This window comes from Acanthopagrus latus, chromosome 16 (genome assembly GCF_904848185.1).
Source record: "Acanthopagrus latus isolate v.2019 chromosome 16, fAcaLat1.1, whole genome shotgun sequence".
Taxonomy (NCBI): domain Eukaryota; kingdom Metazoa; phylum Chordata; class Actinopteri; order Spariformes; family Sparidae; genus Acanthopagrus; species Acanthopagrus latus.
Window position 1 is genome coordinate 4,981,978 of NC_051054.1, and position 18,451 is coordinate 5,000,428.

At 43.1% G+C, this 18,451-nt stretch overlaps 1 protein-coding gene across 1 annotated transcript in view; it reads right to left on the bottom strand.

Moving 5' to 3' along the window:
- Positions 1-238: 238 nt before the first annotated feature.
- frmd6 (FERM domain containing 6) overlaps positions 239-18,451 on the bottom strand; it is a 33,250-nt gene continuing 15,037 nt past the window's right edge. Inside the window, exons 4-14 of the mRNA XM_037071559.1 lie at positions 13,445-13,524; positions 12,180-12,256; positions 11,862-12,048; positions 10,403-10,558; positions 9,954-10,019; positions 9,633-9,701; positions 5,751-5,925; positions 5,249-5,557; positions 4,976-5,107; positions 4,629-4,720; positions 239-4,112 (exon numbers count right to left, since the gene is read on the bottom strand). Of these exons, the coding sequence (XP_036927454.1) occupies positions 3,822-4,112; positions 4,629-4,720; positions 4,976-5,107; positions 5,249-5,557; positions 5,751-5,925; positions 9,633-9,701; positions 9,954-10,019; positions 10,403-10,558; positions 11,862-12,048; positions 12,180-12,256; positions 13,445-13,524 (1,634 nt within the window). The 3' untranslated portion in view covers positions 239-3,821. The remainder of the gene's footprint in view (positions 4,113-4,628; positions 4,721-4,975; positions 5,108-5,248; positions 5,558-5,750; positions 5,926-9,632; positions 9,702-9,953; positions 10,020-10,402; positions 10,559-11,861; positions 12,049-12,179; positions 12,257-13,444; positions 13,525-18,451) is intronic.

Sequence of the window (18,451 nt, forward strand, 5' to 3'; positions counted from 1 at the left end):
TGACAAACAGAAGTATTCTTTATCTCATTATCATGATTTTTATATTTTAGAGGCAGTTTGAGTTGTAATTTGTGTGAAACATACAGATTATAAATTTTTTGCTTCTGTTTTCTAGGTAGATTAACGTCCATGAGGGCTCAAAAGTGAACTGACTAGAACATAAATGTTTTTTATTCAAATTTCTTTTTTACAATTTTGAAAATAACATTTCATTGAAATCACCACACACCAGCAGAACTTTGGCAAATAAATGTACCTTTTTATTGGATATTGAGGGCATTAGTACCAAGAAGGCACAGACCAGACTTCATAATAACAAATCAGTTTTTTTTTTTTAACTACAGGGTGACAAAAAAAAAAAGGAAGAATCTTTAACTTTTTCCTGAAGGAAGGATCCTTTCACAGAAAGGATTATGGACACAGACATACAGACTCTTACACAGTGTAAGTACGACCATATGTTGAAGTCAGAAGAAGGAAGTTAGAACAATTATGAAGACTTTTAAGGACGTGGGTTATGACTGTATGGCTATGTACCTTAAACACAAACTGTTTTAATACAAGAAACATCATCATCCATCAAAACATGACCTTAGATGTTTTCCATTAATGAGAAGAGATAATCATGAGCTTAAAACAGTGAAAGAAATAAACCGTAAGAAATATAGAAGTTGTTTTTTTTTTCAGTAACATAGTATCAAATTCATGTATCACACAAATGTATTCCTTAAAAACCTTTTGCTTAGATGCTGTGTCGCCAGTATGTGAGAGGCTGTGTGTCTGAGTGATAATAGTTACTTAAAGCTGAACTGGAATGACTCAGTGACCTGAATGACTGTGATGAAGAGCGAGTTTGGAGTTCGGAGCCACACGGAGACAAAATTACACATCATGCAGCTCGACCTGGCAACACAGTAATGGAGAAAATTAAAAGTAGCTGAGTCATTTTGTTTGTTTTTTTGTTGTTTTTTTTGCTGACGGACATCCAAAGACGTTAAAATCATGCAACACAGTGAACGCTACACATTTAAAGGAACAGTCCGACATGTTGGGAAAATGCACTTATTCCTACAAAGAGATGAGAAGACTGATAATAGTCTCGTGTTTGTGGGATGAATATGAAGCAACCACCGGCAGCAGGTTCGCTTAGCTTAGCATGAAGACTGGAAACATCTTACATGGCTCCTCTGATGATCACTAGGTCGCATGTTTGTTTGACCTGTACAAAAACCAGCCACCATGTTTTTTTAACGGTGAGTTGCACGCTGAATTACTTCTTAACCAAGAGCAGTAATCTCTTGGGCAATAAACAGTCCTTAAAATAATGTTACCGCCTGCTGAACGATGGGTCGAACCAGTCAAAATGTCTGTTGAGGTTGATTTAAGGGTAGAAAACCACTGCATCACACACTATCGTCTTTTCTCATGGTGTCATTTTAAAGTGTACACATCTAATTCATCTAAAATGCATGTCTGATGCTTCCACATCACATTAATAATAACACGAGGACTGACTGTTTGCTCAAAGCTCGCAGTCTGTTGGGTCGATACGAGAGACGCTAGCAAAGCAACACAGTACATGAAATCAAGAAGTCAGACCATCGTGTTTAACTGTTTATCTCTAAATGTTTCATTTATGGAGGAAAATGACAATAAATATAAACAAGTTTGCTGATGTGTGACGTCACTGGAATTCTCTCTCCTTAGATTGAGGCTACTCATGCTAAGCTAATCATCTTCTGGCTGTCGCTTCATATTTAGTGAACAGACATCGTTCATAAACGTTCGATTTATAGTTAATTAAACTGTGTGAATAGTTTTTTTCACTGTAAACAAATGATGAAATGCTTGATAAATAATCTTTAAACAACTTTTTCTTATAAGTCATCAATTCACAAGTGTTTTATCCATTAATCATCATTTTATTCTTTTATTGCTTTTTATTTAATTACTGTGTTTATTGTGAAGCACTTTGGTTTTGAAACGTGCAAAACAAATAAGCTTGTTATTATTGTTATTAAAAAGATGGAACTTTACAAACCTTTACAATTGCTCAATAAATGGTTTATGAACATTTCATTTTGTTAACCGTTAAATAAATATTCACTAAAGTTTAATTTACCAGAAGAACAATACGTGTATTTCTCAACATCTCAACTTTTCCTTAAATATCATGTTTTCCACTTCTTGATAATTCATTTTAAAATCAAAACATAATTCAGTGGTAAAAGTTTGTGTTGCAGTGTTTTCCACCTAATTCAAACAAGAGTTCAAGAGTAAGTTTCAGCGCAGAGAAGCTCAAAATGTGATGCACGGCAGCGTGAATTTGAATCAGACGAAGATGTAATGTGGCACTTTGAATTTCGGCTGCATGATTAATGTGTAAAATCATCTCGTCCACAGCTCCCGTCCTCATCCATACCGTTTGATTTGTAACAAAGAAGAGCTTGTAACACATCCTGTCAGCTTCCACAGAAATGAAAAAGAAAACAAGAAACAGTTTTTCTCGTTTAGAGCCACAAATATCACACTTCCTTAATACTGTCACATACATTTGCTTGTAATACTGACTGAAATCAAAGGTTTAACATACACAAGTCTGGACAGTTCATACAAAAAAAACACAACGTGCAAAGAGACCTCAGGTAAAACTAGAGGGATGCGAAATAAAAAATGTAACAAATTCCAGTTTAAAATGATAGATGGAACTGAACAGAGTGAAATAAAAACTGAGCAGAAAGGAAGACGGACATGTGTGCAACAAAAAGTACAGTTTGTTTTGGCTGACAGCCAGCCCGGGCTCCATTTTGAGTCTAGATTACAGGGAAGCTTTTGTGGCAACAAACTCAGCGCACGTCAGGACATGTAGGGACTTACTCGACCTCATTCCTCCTGGGATTTTACAGGACATGAAACAGTCTGAAATCGACTCTTTCTGACATTTAAGATGCTGAGCGGCTGGCTTGATCCGGCTTGATCAGTGTTGTGTATTAAAAATAAAACAGAGCTTTGAATTCTGATGGCTTGGATCTTTTAAAAATGATTAAAGGTGTGTGTGGAGGGTGTGTGATTGTCAAGGCGAGGGTTTGACACCTGCATAGAATGGTGAAGGCACGTCGGGTGTGTGTTCACATGATTAAGAGTCCAGTCTGAGAGCGGGGAGTTGGCACACTGCACTTCCTGTTGAGGTAAAATGAAGTGGCGTCGAAGAAGGATTATGGGTTCGTCTTCCCTCCCACCATGACTCTGAAACGTCTCTGTCATGGCTGCACGCTGAGAATTAGTTTTAGTTTATTTCCATTTCTCATCTTTGGTTCGTAGCTCAGAGTGATTTTGTCCTTTGCGTCCTCCAGAGAGAATCTTTGATATGCTCTTCATGTCTGTGCATGAGTCTATCTGCTGTAAGCCCACGTGAATGCACTCAAAGTCTTTTTATGACTTTATTATACAGCGAACACGGCCTGTGGTTCTTGAAACCGGTCTGGAGGAGACAGATTTGAATATAAATGTTTTTTAAAAGAAGATCCCTTTTGTTTCCTTTCACTCAGCGGAGCAGCTCAGGTTATGTTTTAAAGACACAGGTTTTCTTAAACCCAGTGTTCGTTGTTAAAGTTTCAGCCAGAATCCTCCATCTTTGTTCGTTCATTATGTCTTATTCCTCCGACAGCCAACTTGCTGTCATTTCACCCATCTCTGCCAAGAATAGAAACCACCTCCAGCGCTCCCTCCTCTCGTCTTATTCCCTGAGGGCTGAAACATCTCCATGTCTGACACAGAGGAGTGGAACAGGTCACCCTGAGGCCACCCTGTATCCGCCTCCGTCACACCACAAACTCAGGGACCTCTTCGCTGGTCAGGTCCAGGGAAAAGTACTTGTTGGTTCTCTTGATGGGAAACGGGTGCTGCTCGGTGAGCATGCCGGCGCGCTGATCGGCGAGGCTCTGATATCCGCCGCCGTCGCTCAGCTCCTGGGCGCAGCCAAACGTATAGCTGTGGGCGGTGTCCTGGCAGAGCTCCGCCCACTGCAGGCAGTCCTTCTGGTAGAGCCGGACGTCGTCAAGAGACTGGCTGTGCCGGTCGGTCGAAGACTGAGGCTTCCTGCACGCAGATGTCTGCGAGTAGAGAGCAACAAATCAGATATTATAAAATGCTGCAGATGTTTAAAAATAACAAAAGACTTCAATTATCCACTGACTTGTTTCTGATTAAACTGAAAGCTGTGAAATGATAAATAATTGTCAGATTCTCTGGCGTTTGAGCCTCCGACCATGTGCATGATGTCAGGGGAAAACAGCCACCGTGTGAGTCTACGGGTGAAATCTGATACTGAAGTATAAATCAAAACCTACACTGCAGGTATCTTTAACTGCTTTACTTTGTACTGTTGCAAAACAAAGAACTGATTGTCTTCAACTTCCACTTGAGAAAAAGATAAAGGATGAAAAACAAACAGCTGCAATACGATCTGCGATCTTCCACATCACTACAAATGTTATTCTGCAGACTGCATATAAAAACTATATTTTTCTTAAATGCATTTAACCAAACATGACTTTTTTGGATCTTGTCATGCGTTGATATTGTGTTACTACACTTGAGCATACTGCTGTGGCTTAGATCTGATCTACCTGTGGCAGGGACTCGATGCTCTGTCCTCTCATCTTGACGACAGTCTCAGAGGAGCTGGAGGTGGAGGAGCTGACGTCTTTCACTATCAGTCCTGTGGAGAAAAGATGATGAACATTTAGCTACAGTATGAAACAACTCTCAACTTGTGTGATAGTTGTTATAGATAAACAGATATAGAAATAATTCACCCCAGGTTTACAAGCTTCTTTATGATTGTCTGTACACGGTGTGTTTGACTCTTTACTCGATAAGCCTAATTTTTAACGAGGATGAAACAATATGTCTGTTCCGCTACATTTCCCAAACTTCAAACTGTAGACTGAAATCATTGAGACAGTATCTGTACCTGAGTATCCGTTGCTCTGATCAGGCGACATGGTCAACATGTCCTCGGTGATGTGGATACACAGCTCCTGGTCCAGAGCCATCTCATGAAGCTCCTCGTAGTCTTTGGGATCGTCCACCAGCATCTCAATCTCTGAAGAGAGAAACAGACACAAGATTCTATTATTTCCGTGGGACATTTTGTTGAATGTTAAACAAAATAATTTTATACACATGTTAAAACTTATCGTTACATATGTAAAGTAAATACTTTTGATAAAGCATCAACTCTCACCGTCATCATCTAGCGTGCGCTCCTTGCCGCTGCTCTCGATGCCGGAGGTGTGCGAGCTCCCATGGCTGGTTGTGGATGAGCTGCAGGTTCGTAGGGGCCTGTGCGGGGCCTGACCCGGGGCCCTGAAGCTGTCCGTCTCGATGCCAGATGTATGCGAGCTGCCGTGGCTGGTGGTGGAGTGGCGTGACAGACGTTTGTGATGAGAGACGCTCCCTGCGCTGCTGCCACTGGCCCTGGAACGTTTGTCCAGATGATCCATGTCCAGTTCGAGAGCATCGCTGATGTACGACTCTCTGTACTGCTTCTTCTCTGAAATCAGCCAAATACAAAAACATTTAAGATACAGGATTTATATCTTATTGATAAAATATTGGCCTAATATTGGGAAATTTATATTGTTGGCTGTTTATCGGAATATGTGCTGATATTGGCAGTTTCAGTCCTCCATACAAAATAAAACGGGGTAAGAAGCGACTGAATACATAATGATACGAAAAAATACCTTCGTTTTCCTCCAACCGACGGACTTGTTTGAGGACCGGCTGCAGGTTCATGTAGAGCCGGTGGCTGTTGCTGAGCAGCTGCAGGAGGTGGCGGGAGCGAATGGGACAACCGGTGTAGTAGATGAGCTTGCGGGCCGAAGGCAAACCGTCAGGGAGGATTTCAAATTTCTTCCCCTGAGAGAGCGAGAGGAGAGGGGGAAAAAAAAAAGAAGCACATGAATGTTGATTACAGGACTCTGTGATTTATAGCAGGCAGTAATATAAGATTATGAAATAGGAATGTAGATTTCAAGTTGTGATTAAGAGCCAGTAAGGCCCAGAGGCAAACCACAGAGGAGGAGCAGAGTCTGTTCTTAAAACTACTCTGCAGCCAAACACAATGCAGCAATCAGCTCATATATCTGGTCTTGAGACTCTGAAACAACGCATTTTTGAGCAGCTTTGGTGATTCTCCAGGAAGAGGACATGTTGGCTGAATGCATGGAAAAACTAAAATGGCGGGTTTGTGCTTTCTCCCTTTCTTCTGGCAGAAACGCGCCTCAATAACAGCTGTCTTTAGTGTCAGCGGGGTTGTTTTCAATGCAGACCTATAAACATTTCTGCAAGGGTTTGGACTTTCAAAGGCAACGGGTGGGTTTAAAGTCCTGGAAAACGCAAAGAGCTGCACATTTTGACCACAGGACTGAGCTTTCTCTTTATTCATCCAGACTTTTTTTTAAAAGAAACCAGCTTTATCCAAGTATGTTTAAAGCCTGTGCATAGGTAGACAAGCACTTATTAGGTATCCAGCTTGTACTACAGGGAAATGAGTTCATAAAAGAAGTGACAGTGGTTTTCCTATAAAAGCTCATTTTCTCTTGGCCGAGGTGTCTTTGAGGCTGAAAGACTTCCCGGACCAGCAGGGAAACTCTGGGTGGGAAAATGAAGAAGAAGAACTTTTCTGCCATCCCTCAGGTTGAGTATTTGTCTTTAACCTCAAAGTGCCCCTCTGCAGCTCCTGGTGGCCACCACTGAAACACTGAAATCATATGTGTGAGGCGAAGCAGGTCACTGCTGCAGGAGATGTCTGTTCTCCATGTTCCATGGCTCACAGGGGCATGATTACATTCAACATGTCTTATCCAGCATCCTTTACATCTTGCTGTTATTTTCACACATGCTCCTCTTAGTACTATACATGCTTTAGACATGCATTTCAAAGTGTTCAGCCTGTTTTGACACAAACATCTCTACATCCAGTTTTATTTTTTTATTATATTTTACACATCACTGAAGAACTACACCAGACATTCCTACATCCACTTGTCATAAACTATGTGACCTGTGTTGGTTAGTCAGTTCTCTCCCCCTCTTTGTGTTTCTCGCTCTCTCAGAAAATTATTGAAAAGTGTTGAAAACTTTGCAAGTTTTTGCCAACTGACTCTCCTCTCATTATGTCTTGCCGTGGCACATTTTTGTTCAGCTGTGTTGTTTTTGTCTGCCAGAATTCCCAGTAATTGGTCCAAAAGTTTGAATCATCCTAAAAAATCTTTTCATATACGAGATGAACTGAGCCAGGGTTCAGTTTAATGCTGACTGACACCACCTCATTTCGATGGAGGTTCGGCTGATTCGTTTGGACAGGTTTCAGGCCTGTAACTCTGGTTTGGATTAAACTGAATGGTCTCAAAGTGCAACGCATATATGAAGGCTGTCCATCATCTTGACAGCTTAAGAGTCTGAAGGTGATCTACAGTAACATAAGTAACTCACAATCAAGACTGACAATAACTACATGTAGACTACCTGTAGAAGCCCCCCCCCTCACTATCTGGGTGTTTGACATATGCTATGTCTCAACATCATAAAAAAATACTTAAGAGATTATGACAGAATTCTTATGACTATTGTTGATGAGCCTCTGTATCGTCAATAAAAAGATTATAGATATAAAAAGAGGATATTTTCACATATATTGATACTCCATTGTTTTTCTAATTTGCATGTGGCATCAATCAGAGAGTTTTGGCACCACAGTTCCTATCATGCTCAGAGAGACTCCATTAACTCTGGCCTTCAGCCTCAGGAATCTTTCCCATCTCTACCACCATCCCACATGACGTGAATGTGGCACATATTTGAATCTTTTTTAGCATAAAGTCGTTAAAGTTTTTGCCAGATCTGCACCCTGGCGAGTCATGATTTGATTCATTAACTACGAGGAGTCCCTGTTGGCACTGTAGCTATGAATTTGTTAGATGTGGGATTCATACAGAATCAATGGCATCTCTGCTGGTGGTAACTATTCCAGACCAAAAACACACAGCAGCAGACTGGTGTCAAGTGGCGGGTTATTAAAAGGTATTCAGACGCCGCTTAGAAAAGTTTCTTGTTTCATGCAGTTCACATGGTCAGTCCCTCTAAACTCTCTGCTCAAGACAGCTGGACGACCTTCTCCCCCGTCCAACAACCCTCCGCAACAGGCCACACACGACGAAAAAACTCCCAGCAGCACCCAGGGGCCGTTTTTATCCAACAATCCCTCAACAAGACCAGCATGAATCAGAGTACTGGCGAGGAAAAGAGTCTCAGGTCCAACACCACAGAACACCAGGGTGATTACTTCTTTTCAGCTTTCTCACAGGGAAAACGTTTCACAGGCTAAGGAAAAGCATTTTTGCATCAGTAACACTAACTCCCATTTTCATATAGCACTCTTTACGTTACACTTAGATACAAAGACAAGCTAAAGTCATCCGTGCCAATATCCTGAACAGAAAATCCCCCTGAAACCATTGCAACATCTGGTGTTTATTGACCCACACGTCCCTCCGCCCTGCTGAGCACTCTGGCTCGCTCGGCCATAGCTGCAGCCGTGGTGGCAGCGGTGTTGGATGACGTGACTCGTGGGTGGGGTGGAGGAGAAAGCCTGTTATTCAGGAGAAGGGCGGGACGGGGCCACAAGAGGCCCTTCGCATCCACAGAGGAACCACAGCCACGCCACCGACCGCTTCACTCTCACGACGCTGCAGACGGCAGACACGAGGAAACCGCCAAGAAAACAAAAATGAGGAAAACAGGATGTCTTTACCGTGAACTGTGTGGCAGATGCAACAGTTGTTTGCACCAAAATTAGGATGAAACCAAACTCTACTCTTGAATGAGAACCTTCTGGGACAACAAAACAAGTCTCTCAGCAGCCTTTCAGTCATGAAACCTGCTGCCAAAGTCCCTTCAAATGGATAAAACCAAAGACGTAGCCGAATTAGAGTCAAAAGGGCTTGTTCTTGTGCAACAGCACTGATAAGCAATAATGACCTCTCTTGTGATTAATAGCTCACTGGCAGAATCCGTGAAGCCGACACAGTGAAACAGATATATAGTAAGCTCCTCCTGAGATAACAGAAACCCCTATAGAAGCAAATTAACCGACTGCTGTGCTCAGCTTAACGACAGGCTGACTCAGAGCACAGACGAAGAGATTTAACAGGATTTCCTTTAAATGGATACCAGTCATAACTGATAAAATGAAGGTCTGTGTATCATATGAGAGAAAATATTGCTGCCTATACTTGATGTATGTTTACAGTATATATTGTCTGCATGTGTGTGTGCACATGGAAGGAGGGTCTTTGCTAAATCCCTGATTAGTTCCAGAGGACTCGCAGGGTTAAGATAAAACAGCAGTGTGGTGAAAAAAAAAAAAAAAAACCTGCGTAAAAATTTCCACAACGCTGAGCACACAAACATCACAAACATCCCCGTAAGCCAGGAGATGTTTAGGTTTCGTCATTGCTGAAGTAAGTGTAAAAAAAACAAGCCAAAATAAAAATACATTACAGGTGTAAAATGTTTCTCTGGGCTACGTGTTGGAAAAAGGTGTGATGGTGCATCTGACTCACCACAAATACCAGCTTTCCCACGTTGGTCCAGGGGAAATCGTACAACAGTTGCCTCACAGACCCGACGTTCTGCAACACAGACACATGAGGAAAAGAGTTACAGGTACAGTTTTACTTTTCAACTCAACAATGACAACACTGCTGCAACAGGCTGCAAAAGTGAGAGTAGAGCAGAAATGAAATGTTGAACTGAACAGATTTTTAGGACTCAATACAATACAGATACTGCTTTTATGAAACAGTGCAGTGCTCATCTTCTCAGAAATGTGCAAAAAGGAAACAAACAGCAAAACAGTGAAATCTTGAGCAAATGTGTTATACCTGAAATATTTGAATGCCACGTAAAGTCAGTCCCAATGTAAGAGAAGCTTCTACTTCCTTCTTGTCCTGTTGAAAGAAATGAGATCAAATATTTATTGGGTAAAGATCAAGTCGTATTTGATACAGCAGAATAACCTGAAATCCAGTAAGCTGGATGAAATGATCCCTTAGACAAATTATAAACTGGCAATGCAACAAGAATTCTATGCCAGTATTGATACAACCGTATCAGAACTGAAACTGAAACCTCGACTTTTGTCACAGTAATATATTAAATATCCAAGAAAGCAAAATATGAAGTAGTGTAAGTAGCAATTTTAGCCTAAAATGCACCAATCCAATACAGCAGGTATGTCCAGATAAGTGACTAGGTGCAGGACAACCCTTTAACATACATAGTAAGTAAATGAAACCTACATCTTGGACTGACACTGTGTCCCATCTCTCACCTTGTAGAGCCTGTAGTAGTGGACGGTGACGTCATCAAGCTGAGCACACTCCTTTATGTATTTGAGGTGCGCCTCTGAAGCTGTGAGAGCAAACTGGTCTTTATGCATGTTGGGGATATGCCTCAGGATGTACTCACGGCCGCGCTTGGCTATCACCTGTGCCGGGAGAGAAAGCGGGAAACGTCAGGCCTGGCTGCCCTGAAGTTGTACTGACATATTACAGCAGATTGGCAGCACAGGATGCCAATGAGGGTAATGAAGCTCCCTGCTGCAGGGCAGACAGATGTCAACCTGGAGAGACTGAACAGGAGCCAGAGGCACAAACAGGAAACACACTCATTAAGCTGCGCATGTGGCTTCTGAAGGTTTTGTAAGTAAGCTTTCTGAGCAGCTAAATCTGTGGGAGGTTTACTGTAGGGTAACGCTCATCATCAAACAATTTCCTGTCGCTGCTGGTTTCAAGTGGCGATAAGCAGACAGGAGGCTAATTACAGGAAGTGAAGGGCAATCAGACGGGCGTGGCTGTCACAGCCGGAGAGGTAGAGGATGGTGATGGTGCTGGTGGTGGGGGAGGGTGCCAGTGTGGCGAGAATAGCCGTGTCAGCCGGAGCATTTCTCAAGATTTTAAAAGAACAACAGTGCGTGTGCCACTTCCAGGGACGAAAATAAACTTCGTGCCCCAGTTCTCTTTATCCCACATGCTCAGATGTGGAGCTGTCGCTACGTGTTTGTCCGGCGTGATTAATGGAAGGTGGCTATAGACCCACACATTGTATTCACAGTGCAGGCAAGGACACTGAACACAGCCGGACGGCCTCACACACACATTTACTGTATGTTTCATCTCCTCAGTCAGTGACACAGCATTTTATTTCAGGTCTATTTAAGCAGAGACCCGTTTAAGTCACTGATGTTTTCCAAGGACGTTCACTAACTCACCGAGACATCAGACAGACTTACTGCAGAAGGATTTACCAGTCTAATACGGCAATGTGTTAACTGTGTTAGTCACATTTAACATTACTTTGAAGCTTCATGTGTACGCCGCCGCCTCACACCAGAAGGGAATTAAGACTATACTATAACAGTTACTGAGTTACAAGCTTTTCCTTCCATGGCACCTCAAAAGTCACATTTTGATTCATACTAATATTCAAATAAGCATTAAGCAGTAAGCAATAAGCAATAAGTTGATACTAAACAAACTGGAGTGTATGATGGAATGTTAAAAAAACAACTCCTCCACAATAAAATCCTGAAAGCAATAAGCTTTACATCAGCCTTGATATTAATACAGGATGTGATGGGATGTAGGGGGACAGCAAAGAGCCAGATGGGCTGTGGTGTGAACAGGAAGGTAAAGGAATGATGGTCAGTCATCTTAAATCATCTCTTCTTCTCATATAAACTCAGCATGTGAGGGTTCAGCCCACATAAGGTGCTTGTTGGACATACTCACCCACGGGGGGAAGTAGGCTTCTGGTTCAAAGTACTTCCCAAAGTGCTTGTTACGTTTGAAGTTGCCGAGGTCAGCCTGCAGGGCGAAGGCTGCCAGGAGGAAGTAGGCCTCCTCCCGTTGGATACACTGAGAGAGCAGCACCTGTTTCCTCAAGTGCCAGTAGTAATAGTACCTGGCTGCCCGGTCACTGCAGGGCACATGGAAAGCAACATTAATCAGATTAAAGGTTAAGTGAGTGATGGAGGGGCAGGTTGTACAGCGATTTAATGTTCTGTGAGGCTATAAACTGTGTGCAGTCAGTTGAGGAGCTTTACTTGCCTGATCAATCTCCCGTTCTCAACGTAATACTGAGCCCTGAAGTGAATGATCATCGGCGGCCCGAACTGGTCGATGCCCTGGAAAATAACACGAGTAGATACCTTGTTTATTTTCTGAAACAGCATGACTGTAATACTTCCATCAGACTACACAAGTAATAGTTCATTAGAATGGTCATGGGTCACAGCCTTGTAATCCCAACCTGCTGTCACATTGATGTGTCAGAAAACATACCACTCTTTAATGTAAGTCCATCCCAAAATGGACAAAAAACTGCTACAAAAAAAAGAGGCATGAACCAAACTGTGGTATAAAAATCAAGGTCTGAACTTAAGCTTGGATTTAGAGAATTGTTCAACCACTTTAGGCTACTTACAAGCCTTCACAGTGCACCTGAGCACCATAACTGTGTCCTAAGCTGTTAAAAACAAAAACTAAATTTCTCAGTTGCGGTGTGAACATGATATGAGCAAACATGTTTGCCAACTGGGCTGATCTGGCATCAGTTTATATCCAAGAATACCCAAGTTAAAAGGAGTTTAAATGTCACATGTTGGTGGGTTCAGTTTCCTTGACTTGTATCTGCTGTTAATGGTACAATCTGTAATTAGATGTAAACAAAAGGACCACCCCAACACAACACATGTATATAAATGGCAATGACTTTGACTCCCATGATGTTAGCTAGTCTGGCTCGTTACAATAAAACATTTTTCAAATGTTGAAACAAAGGCGTTTCAACACCTCTCGAGCTGGCTGGTTAACATATTATTTCTCTAACCCATACACAAACAAAAGCATACAAACAACAATTTGTGGCTTTAGGGGGAGTTACAGACTGCGAAAAAATGTCATGGTGACTTCCTGGAGTTTATCCACGTTCGGTTCTCTAAAGTCTGAACAGAGAGTCAAACCTGTGCTCACCAGCTCAGTCTGGTAACCAGCGCTTATCTGTCACCCCCCTTGTGAATAAGCACACTTTTCCAAAACCTTGGAGTCATAATCTGCAGTTTCATGTGCACCCACAATTCACTGTATTGGTCGAACTTAGAGAAAAGGCTTTTGAGGAGACAGTTTATATTTCCACTTCCTGTTGGGAGAAAGGCGATCTTCACAATGAATTTGATGTAGATACATCTTATGAATCCCTGGTAGAGGCTCTAATAAATCCAGATTTTTGGCTGCATCTTGCCTTTGAAATGGGATTTTAATGTCCTCCGCTCACTGTTGATCCAAAGTCAATAATCTAGAACATCATTTCTTACCTTGCTGGCCTCTCTCTTCCATTCTTTAGGGCAGTATTTGGAAAGCTTCTGATCCAGCTCCATATAGATGTGTTCATTATCTGTTGGAGGAGGAGAGGAACAGATTTAGCTTAGACACTCTCTGCGTCATCAGTGTGTGTGTGTGCGTACACGTGTATGTATACTGTAGGTGACTTTATGTTTGTGTAGGCACTGAGAAATCCTCCCTGAATGCACCCTGTTCAAAGACTGCCTCAGAGGCATCACATCAGACAGCCTCTTCACTTCCCTTTGTACTCAAAGCCTCTGGTGCTCCTGCTCATTTCTTCACCTCGCTCTGTCATGTCTTAATCTGCTCCTGAAGTGACAACTTTCCTGAGCTGCAGGCCCGCTGAGCTGACAACTCTGAGTTTCTACACAATGAAAACTCATTGAAAAGCAAAAGTCTATGAAGAGCAGAAGCAGAGCCTGTCTGGCAGAACATCAACACACATTTCCTGTCAAATTCGATGACAAGTTTGATGACTAATGCTTAAATTCTTAGTAGTATGGTTGTGATAAGATGTCCTAAATATTGTGCTGCATGTTAACGCCTTGTTTTCCCATGTTAATTTGAAAAGATACAATCACAAGCCAGAACTGCATCCCTCTATAAAGATTCTGGTTTTATTTGGGTACATTTTGAGATCTCAACCGCAGAGACTTCTGCCGCCATCCAGATACAATTAAGGTCAATGATATTTGGTTTGTGGTGCTCAAAGAACCCAAATATTACACTTGAAGAACTCAATGGCAAAGCCTGTTTCCAGAAACAATATCTCTGCTGCTCGGGCTGATCCACAGACCTCATTGTGAAAAGTTGAGAACTATTTGTGGTTCTACATCGCCAGAATAGTAAACAGATCAGGGTTGATATATCTGTTTCAAAATGCAAGGAAGGTCTGTGTTGCATTAACAGAATATTACATCAATTACATAAATTACTGCGGATGAAGACTTATAAACAGCTGACTCTGAAACAGTTGATTATGTAAATGTTGAGTGTATGGTGTGTCTGATATCACCACGTTGGTGTTATTCCTAGAACATCATTACTGATGGTGTTTTGTAACCATAATTTTAACAAAATGACGAAGTCCGGATCTGGATCAACTGGTCAACTGATCCTGGTACCTGGGTGAGTTAAACACAGGACTCCCAGGTTCAAACTGCACTTGGAAGATATTGTTAAACTGTTCACTATGCCTTTATGTATGCAGAATGAAGTATGTGAAAATGTGAAGCTATATCATGAGATGTTGATGAAAAGTGGAGTAATAGAGGGACAAAGCTGAACAAATCAATCCTGCACAGCTTTATGGCTGCAACTTTATTTTCACTGTTAGATAATTGTCACAACGCGGTGAGGGATGTCCTGTCTTGGGTTTTTGTCCTGTGATTTTCATGTTTTATTTTGAAAGGTAACTCTCCTCTCGTTTCAGGTCACTTGCCCTTCCTCCCGTGTCCCCGGTCTGACGTCATTCCTGATCCTTGATTGTTTTCACCTGTGTTCCCCTTCCTCATGTGTATAAAGTCTTTGTCTTCCCCTGTCCGCGTCGCAGAAGTATTTCGTCTTATGTCGTATACGGAAGCCCTTATCACAGTCTTGCCACGAAAACCCCTCGAGTTAAGTATTGTCAAGTTTTGTTTTCTGTATTTGTTCTCTTTGGATGTTTGACCCTTTTTGTTCCTAACGTTTCTGGTTAGTGAATTGATTTTCAGTTAGGATTTTCATAGCTTGTTGTTTTCCTCCGGTTGGAGCGCCTTTTGTTGTATCTTTTGTAAATTGAGAGTAGATAATTTTTATAGCCGATGTGCTGTCCTCTTCGGAGTAGTTTTTGTTTTCACATTAAGTTTCATACTCAGAAAATTAAGATTAGTGTAGATTCCTCCTTCGGGAGCGCCTTTCGTTTTATGTGTTATTTGTCTTGTTCGTCTTGTCTGTCTTCATAGAATATTTCATAGCCTCTACTTTGTCAATCATTCTAAAGAGTTTCAAATCAGTGAAATAAAACCTGTCATTACTACTTCATTCTGCATCTGAGTCCTCTCTCCTTGTCTGAGCGTGACAGTATACTTCTGCCAGACATGGACTCAGCAGAAGCCGAGCGACTGTCGGAGGTACTGCGATCACAGGAAGCTCGTCTGACCAGGCAGGAGGAGTTCCAGACCGCCATGGCTGCCAACATGGGTCAACTCTCTTCTCAGCTACAAGAGCTTCTGGTTCAACTCAGCCGACCCAGCCCTACAGCGCCGCCTCCGTCTACCCCCGTCACCTCGGAAGCCAGTACATTCTCTGGAGGAGCCTCATGCAAGCTGGCACCGCCAGCTCAATACAACGGAGACTCTGGTTTATGCAAGACTTTTTTGATCGATTGCTCCATTCATTTTGAACTAATGCCTCACGCTTTCCCCACTGAACGGGCGAAAGTGGCTTTTATGATCTCTCATTTAACAGGTCGAGCCAAGGCATGGGCGTCCGCAGAATGGAGCCGGAATTCCGCTGTGTGTGGGTCCGTTGCGGCATTCCAATCAGCACTGACTAAGACATTTGACCCGGTGAGTTCACACCGAGAAAAAGCCCAAGAGCTGAGTACCCTGAAACAAGGCAGAGAGTCAGTGTGCGATTATGCTATTCAGTTCCGCACGCTGGCGGCTGAGAGCGGGTGGAACAACATCGCGTTATATGACATCTTCCTGAAGGGATTATCCCCTGCCATTCAAGATCTCCTAGTACCCCTGGATTTACCCACAAGCCTGGATGAACTCATCGCTCTCGCTATTCGCACCGACAATCGGCGAAATCAATTGAGACGACAGCGGGAGCCGAAACCGGGAGTTCGAGAAGCAGCGGGGTCCGCTCCGGAATCAAAATGGCGGAACACCGCTCCTGTCGCGTCTGAAAAGCCTCTCCAACACGGCGAGGAGCCCATGCAGCTTGGCAGAGCTCGTCTAACCCTCGAGGAACGCCAGAAAAGACAACAGGAGGGGAGGTGCTTTTACTGTGGCGATCCAGGTCATCTCATCGGCTCCTGTCCAGTGAAAAAGAAGCCTACGGTGAGTTCGAATCAGGTCTCCAAGACCAATTCTCGTCACCTTATGTCGGTTACCTTGAACTCTAATCACATATTGGATGTCATGATCGATTCTGGAGCCGATGAGAGTTTGATAGATTGGGGTCTGGCTCACAAATTACAACTTGAAAGTGATCCATTAGTCAGACCTATCCGTGCTCGCTCGCTCAATGGCAAGGAAATTTTTAATATCACCCACATAACCAAACCAGTTAAAATGTCTATTGGAGAACACCATGAGATGATCCAATTCCACCTCTTCACATCCACATCTCATTCTCTGATTCTGGGACAACCATGGCTATATGAACACAACCCTCACATCAACTGGAAAATTGGACTGATCAAAGAATGGGGGGAAGATTGTAAACGACAGGGGCATATGGAACAATCTGCTGAAATTAACTTGTTTTCTGCAACCCCTGTCACAGATGAGGATTACCCCGACCTGACCTCAGTACCACCCTGCTATCATCACTTAAAAGAAGTATTCAGCAAATCTAAAGCCCTCTCTCTTCCTCCACATCGACCCTACGACTGCTCCATCGAGTTAATTCCGGGATCCACCATTCCTAAGGGGAGACTATATTCCATTTCAGGACCAGAACGCCAGGCCATGAATGACTATATCACCACATCCCTGAAGGCTGGATTAATCCGCCCATCGTCGTCTCCTGCTGGAGCAGGATTTTTCTTCGTAGGAAAAAAGGATGGATCGCTACGCCCTTGCATTGATTACAGTCCCCTGAATGATATTACTGTCAAGAATAGATACCCTCTCCCACTCATGACTACTGTATTTGACCAGCTGCAACAAGCTAAAGTATTCACTAAACTAGACCTGCGCAACGCATATCATCTGGTTCGCATTAAAGAGGGGGATGAATGGAAGACTGGGTTCAATACACCTAGTGGTCACTATGAGTATTGTGTCATGCCTTTCGGCCTCACTAACGCACCTGCTGTCTTTCAGGCCATGATAAACGACGTCTTGAGGGATTTCTTGGACCAGTTCGTCTACGTCTATCTAGATGATATTTTGATTTACTCTCCTGACTTTGCCACACACAAGAACCATGTCACTCAGGTTCTCAAGAGACTACTTGAAAACCAACTCTATGTCAAAGCTGAAAAAAGTTTGTTTCATGCCGATACTGTCTCGTTCCTGGGCTTCATTGTAGCCCCTGGAAGAGTACAGATGGATCCGGCTAAAGTGAGCGCTGTGGCCGAATGGCCTACTCCAGACAGCCGCAAGAAGGTTCAGCAATTCTTGGGATTTGCGAACTTTTATAGGCGGTTTGTCAGAGGCTTCAGCGCAATAGCAGCGCCTCTCCATGCTCTTACCTCCACCCAGGTTCCTTTTCGCTGGTCTCCTGAGGCTGACAAAGCATTCCTGGATCTCAAACATCGCTTCACCACGGCTCCCATCCTCACCCTGCCGGACCCTCGACGACAGTTCGTGGTGGAGGTCGACGCATCCAATGATGGGGTGGGAGCTGTATTATCCCAACGATCTGAGAAGGATGGCAAGATGCACCCCTGCGCCTTCCTATCGCGACGGCTGTCCCAGGCAGAGCGCAATTATGATGTTGGCAATCGGGAGCTGCTAGCGGTGAAGCTTGCGTTGGAGGAGTGGAGGCATTGGTTGGAGGGGGCCGAACAACCATTCATTGTCTGGACAGACCACAAAAACCTTGAATTTATCCGAAAAGCTAAAAGGCTTAACTCACGCCAGGCCAGGTGGGCTCTATTCTTTAACCGCTTTTCTTTTTCTCTGTCCTACAGGCCGGGATCCCGGAACGTCAAGCCGGACGTGTTGTCCCGACTATTCGATCCCGAGCCCAAGACCAAGCAAACCGAAACTATCCTTCCACTGAACTGTGTGGTTGGAGCGGTGACTTGGCCTATAGAAAAT